A 6,139-nucleotide genomic window follows, 5' to 3' on the forward strand; every position below is an offset into this window, starting at 1 on the left:
TTCAAATGAACAGCAATACACCAGTCGACCCCAGTCCTTACCACATTCATCACTGAGTCCAATCTTTTATGCCATAGGATAGCCACACCCCCTGCTATCCGTCCCCTCACAATACCCATAGTCAGGTCTACTGTAGACTCCCCAGCCCCATAGAATTTATCATTAACAGAGTTCAGCTGACCTAGATCCTGTTTAGACAAGAACGTTTCTTGGAGGCAAAGTATGTCACATTTGTCCAGCAAGTTATCCACAACCAGACGTCGCGCTCTATCCGCTGCAGTATTTCCAACACGCAGGCCACGACAATTATAAGAGATGACCCTCATGTTTTTATTAGGAGAGCGCAGCCATTGCTCCTACAGACCCCGTCACCACATGGTTCTGGATGATGTCAGCAGTCCCCTTCCGCGTTGCTTTCCTTGGCTCATAATATCGCCGCACCAGCGATCCCTCTGGCCACAGCTCCGAATTGTACACCTCAGTGACGTCCTCACACTCAACGCTGACTTTAAAAGAGCTGCATCTGGTATTCCCAGTCACAATACGTTCACACTGAACATGACGGCCAAGTCTCTCTTTAAGATAGTTACAAAGTGTCTCAGCATCAAGATCAGGAAGAAATTTGGTGGCAAATACATTAACAAGCTTTGTCCGGACAGCTTTTATATTACCTTGCACACCAGTTCCATGTATAGGCTCCAGCCTCTTGCGCTCAGATTTATTAATGCTCTGCTTTATGCGAACGGGATGACTCTTATCCTTTTTACGCCAGCCTTGTTTCACTACCGTACTCCACTTAGGGGAATTAGGAAGATCAGCAACCCCTTCAATATTCTTATTCACAATATCAGTATCAACACCCCCGGCGTGACCGTCCCGGATTACATCACCATTAGAAAGCTCAGAGCCCGTAGAGGCCTGGGAGCCAGCCAACACATCCAGCACTCCAGGAATCTCCCCGGCTACGTCCGCAGCGCCGGCTTGTGCATCAAGGCCATGGATCCTCACTCCAGGCATGTCCGTACCCAGCTGCTCCCTTCCATCAGACATCACATGTCGTTCTACTACAGCAACTCTGCGATCGATGGTTGAGGTAACAACACGTAACTCCTCACCAACATCAGCCTGAAGCTTGACGACCTGTCTGAGAGCACAGATCTCACAGTGCAAACGCTCCATCTTACATAAAAGGGTAGAAACGTCCAAGCTATTAAATGTCACCGGCGGCAACTCATCAAGGAAGTGAGAGACAAGGTGCGGTATATCATATCCACACTCATTTAAGAGTTGTAGGCAACTTTTGATGTTATTTACATCTTTCTGCTTGCCCTTAAATGCCACATAGCATTGCTTTGTGTTAGGACACAGTTCAAACAACACCTTCCTTGAAGATTCAATCCATCGAGTGTCAAAATGATTCGAGGCAAGTAGGACAAGCTCGTCCTGGCACATTGTCTTAATCTTAACCGCAAGAAAGTTAAGAAACTCGTCCTCGACTACCAACATACCATCCACAGTTTTATAGACCTGCGGTTTCACTAGAGGTCGACTAAGGCTCGGAGCAGCAGCAGCACCCTGCTCCACACCGTCCACCATATTGAATAAAGAGTGTTGAGCTTGTAGCATGTAATTAAGAGGTTGACGGAAATAAGTACTCGTCCTGTTAGTTTCAGACGTGAACTGACACAGAATGTGGCTATTCGCAGGGTGCTGGAAGTGGAGGAATGTTAAAGATGAAAACAGGCAATTCTTGGGAAAGACAGACAAGTGGACTAGCGTGGCAGTGTTATCACTGCATGCTTACTGCTTGCCCATGCTCTGAGATGCATGGGCACTTTGCTTTGGCTGAAGTTAAGCCCAACACAGTTTTTTATATCAAGGGAAATATTCCATGTTAACAGGTGGTGTATTGTCAAGACTCAGTGCCACTGTTACAGTAAGACTGTTTCTGTGAGAATAAAGGCACCATTAACACCACTAGCGGTCCTCTACTGTTAAGTTATTTCTTTTTACTCCTCAGGAGTTCTGTTTTTTTTTTTTTTTTTTTTTTTACCTCTGGGCAATGTGTACATGTGTTTCAGAGAAAAAGAAAGGCATGAGGGAGTATGCAAATACTGCTGCTGTAGTAGTTTGCAATTATTCAGAGAGGGTGGAAATTAAAATAATGTAAATGTGGTTTGAGTGTGAAAACACCAGGCTGTTCAAACATGCTTAAACAGTTTACATTTGTTAGCCTGGGGGCTTGCATTTTCAAAAAATCTGGCACATATTATTTGTTGTGTTTTGCTTCAGAACTGAAAAAGCTAAAGCGTTATTCAAATTCTGACCTTTCACGCACCTCCACTGTATACTCCCCATAAGTCTTCTTTCACTCACTTCTTTCTGAAAGCTTATATTTTTCCCCAGGTGTTCCTTTCAAGGTGGATAGCAGACAACAGCAGCAGCATAAAGTCCAAACCAAGGCCCATTCTAGCTTCAAAGTTTCCTCACATCCAAAGCAGCTCAGACTTAAAGCCCTCGCACTGCAGCTTCAGTTCCTTTCACACACATTGAGAATCAGTTGTTCTGTCAAGTCATCAGCAAGGCTATAGCCCTCCCTGTTCCATCAGTGGTATGCGCAGCTGTGAGTGTGTGGGCACATGCATGTGTGTGTGTTCCTCTGTGTAAATGAGTTCCAGCTAGATTTAGTGGAGGGTTTTAGTTCTAGGCAAGGCTGAGCCCAAGGCACAGCCAGAACAGGTTTAGTTTCAAAGGGGCTTATCAGGAGAATTAGGCAAGCCTTTGGAGTTTGAGCAGAGCCTAATTCCTGGTGACCTTTCCCTGGCTCTGGTTTGACTTTTTGTGGTGATCAGCAAGTGCTCTAACAAGCTTTTCCATCTGTGTGGCTGGGGATTACTGTGGAACAACCGTGCCCTTCCCTGCACTGACAAGAAGCCATGTGTGGTGGAGAGAGAGTAGGTGAGAAAGAGAGAGAGAGAGCTTGAGCAGAAATACGCAGTAGCCTGCAGGGGCATTGCCATGCCTGTCAGTGTGTTGAGGAGGATTCTGCGCTTGTCAGAGTCTTCTTTTGAGACAAATTGATATGTTTTGTTTTGCTATTTTAAACTGCCAGGCACTGGGAACCCTTTAGTCCATTAGTCAAGCATTCATGGACACTTGAATTATTTTTCTTTATTCAAAGAGGAGTCTCTTACTTTTTTTGGAATATGCCCTTAATATTCACTTCACCTTCTCTATGCCACAGACGCTAGGATTATCATTACGTACCACGAGGGCTTAGTGGTGTCTGAGGTAGGTGTACTTTTTCACCATTGTTTTGAGTCATCTTTCACTGGACAGAGCCTTGTATGAGGAGGGTCGTCAGGTGCAGAAACTTTTCCCTGGCATATTTGTTAAACCAGTGATTATTAACACACTGCTCCTTATGCAACATCCTTATCAACTAACATTTTATTGTCAGTTATTCCCAAGCAGATCACTATGCATACAGATGGAGCATATGGTTTCATCAGGTTTTATATTTCCTATTTGTGTTTCAATACAACAATATGCAAATGAGATGTTATGTCATCTGATTGCATTCATTATACTGCCACAGACGATCTTTGTTCAGAAACCCCTGCTGTGTCAACAATTGAATTGATTGCATGTAATCAGAGCACTTCTGAATTAATTATGGAAACAGAGAATGTCATATCACTTGTAATTAAACAGTGGCTTGTTGACTAAATGAAAAAAGACAGCAATGCTTATTTTACTCATTATACTGGTATGTGAAATAATCAAGTACACTGGTGCTTGTCTGTAGGTTGTGTGGCACTGTGAGTACAGAGAGAGTCAGTTGTCGGTCTGTTTCTTCTGTTCTTGTCAGCAGTGAGCATTTTGTTGGCACAGATAGCTGTCAGCTGTTCCACACTTGTTACATCTTGCAGGCATTTTCCATACCCACTTCACACTTGGTGACATACCCAATGATTAGGAACAGTACAATTTATTGCAGGTTATTATTTAAATATTGGATTGACTGCTTACCTTCACTGTCAGGTTGACTTAAGTATTATTCTTGTCACTGTGGAACATTAGTTACATATACACATCAAGAAAGCACATTGAAGTCAGTTTCTTAAATAGATTAGCTGGAATTATCAAACCAAGTAAACTTGGATGGTACTCAAGAATCCTTTCATTAAGTTTATCCGTTTTGGAATGTAAGGTTAGCACTGTGTTGTACGCATACAGTTACATTTTGATTACATTATATCAGACAGAAGGGTATAACCAACCCAGCCATTTTTAAAACTACGCTGGACAACACTGACACAAATCTCTCCACCAAAATGCCTTTGAAAGCCTATATTGGCAAAATCCAGATAAATATTTATTCCACATACTAAAATTATTGACAACATGAGCAATAAGCCAAAGAAATTGTTATTACCACACTTGATAATTTTTCCCTAAAGCTATTTTTTGAAGCTAGAATTTGAGCATTTCTGACTTGTGCAATCTCCAGTGGTTATATCACCAACAAAGAACTAAAGGTAGACCCTATACAAATGAATGTGTTTGCCAAAATGTAATATTGAAATTAACATAGTACCTTCAGTATTTTGCATCTTTGAAATCACAAATGTTTTTGATACACATTTGCACGTTAGACATAGGCTCTTGTTTAGCTTTAAGTGATGAGCACCTATAGTCCAGAACATAAGATTTTGGAGCTGTTTGTCCATATGAGCTCACAAAAAGCCAAAATATGTCAGAGATATCAAAGGTTGGTTTGCTAAAATCAACAGCTGGGTTCATTCTCAAAAAGCAGGTGTCACAGGAAAACTAGAAAATGGCAAATGACCAGGTAGAGCAAGGAGCACAGGCTGTATGGATGACAGGAACATCATTTTCATGATGAAGAAAAAGGCTGTTATGACTGCCCAGCAAGTCAAGAATGCTCTCCAGCATGTAGGCATCTCTGTTCTAGCAACTTGTTAAAAACATGTTGTAGAGAAGTGAGAAACCAGAAGCTGTGATGGAACTTTTTTGTTCTCCAATTTGTTTATAATCCCTTCACATAGTGGAGTGGAGCAGTAAACACTCCCTGGTTCCATTTCTTTATTTGCATAAAGTTCAGTCTTTCTCAACTTTCCCCTTTAGTGTAGCCTTTGAACCTGTTGAGCTGTGCAGGCAGTGCAGGGCTGCAAATCAGGGTCTCATCCTCAATGAATGGCAGCTCTCTCTGGCAAAAGGCTACATAGGAAGCACAACTGAGGGCAACTAAATCACTGAACCATGTGTATTATGATACTAATGTTGTATCTTTTGATAAATATCATCTGTACATAAATTGTTGTCTTTCACTGCCCTTGGTGTGTCAGTATTTATAGAGAAGATAACCCAAGTGCCCATACGGATGGCTTTGCCAAGGCACACAGTAGGAGCCAGTACTGCTTGTTATATCCCTTTAAGAAACCTCAATGGGTCCAAGGGTGAGGAGAGAACAGCCTCATCATCATCATGCAGAAGTCATTTGTGTAGCCTCTCCTCCCTCTCTTCTGCATTATCATAAAAAGTGATTTAGGACTGATTGATGCAAATGGCCCTCTGTTCTTTTCTATCATTAACGGGCCCTTCGCCGTGGCCACAGGCGGTGATTAAAGCTGTCATTTCCAGCTACTCATTAAAGGAGAGCGCTTGGCTGTGGGAGGGATACAGAGAGGAAGAGAGGCAGGGAGACAAGAAAAAGGAGGTGGAGGCTGTCTAGTGAACCTTTAAAAAAGGAAGAAGAAAAGAGAAACAGAGGCCTATGCAGTGTTTTCATAATTGTTGTGTTCCCTCCAGTTTGGTTTAGGCAGAGAAAAAAAATCTGTGGTCACAATCCATTATAATACAATCTTTTATGATTCCCTAAACGTTTCTTTAGTTTCGTCTGCCAGTGCGGTTGCTTATGAAAAAAAAAAAACAAGCAATAACAAGCGACAGTAGGGTTCAAATCGAAGCCACTTTATAGTTTGTATTAATTTTCACATTTTGGGTGGAACTAGGAAAAAGTTATGACGCACATAGACAATAAAAAAAATCAATACAACTCTGTTTTATATTTCTGTTTTGCTGCTGGCTATAAATCACAAACAATGCTCTCAAA

General features: G+C 42.0%; 1 protein-coding gene across 2 annotated transcripts; it reads right to left on the reverse strand.

Annotated features, from left to right (window-relative positions):
* Nucleotides 1–7: 7 nt before the first annotated feature.
* On the reverse strand, nt 8–1,256 carry LOC109967043 (uncharacterized). 2 transcript variants are annotated; one of them, XM_020612368.1, is made up of 2 exons: nt 397–1,256; nt 8–177 (listed from the first exon to the last, which is right to left on the reverse strand). In XM_020612368.1, exons 1-2 carry the CDS (start codon nt 1,177–1,179, stop codon nt 163–165), a joined length of 798 nt encoding a protein of 265 aa, XP_020468024.1. In that variant the 5' UTR covers nt 1,180–1,256; the 3' UTR covers nt 8–162. The 2 variants fall into 2 exon arrangements, with proteins under 2 accessions (XP_020468024.1, XP_020468025.1); XM_020612369.1 differs by having other exon boundaries at nt 8–172; nt 392–1,256.
* Between the last annotated feature and the right edge of the window lie 4,883 nt (nt 1,257–6,139).

This window comes from Monopterus albus, unplaced genomic scaffold, assembly GCF_001952655.1.
Source record: "Monopterus albus unplaced genomic scaffold, M_albus_1.0 scaffold124.1, whole genome shotgun sequence".
NCBI classification, from domain to species: Eukaryota; Metazoa; Chordata; class Actinopteri; order Synbranchiformes; family Synbranchidae; genus Monopterus; species Monopterus albus.

Coding starts and splice junctions, on each gene's coding strand:
- LOC109967043 (XM_020612368.1), bottom strand. CDS start 1,179: ATGGAGCGTTTGCACTGTGAGATCTGTGCTCTCAGACAGGTCGTCAAG.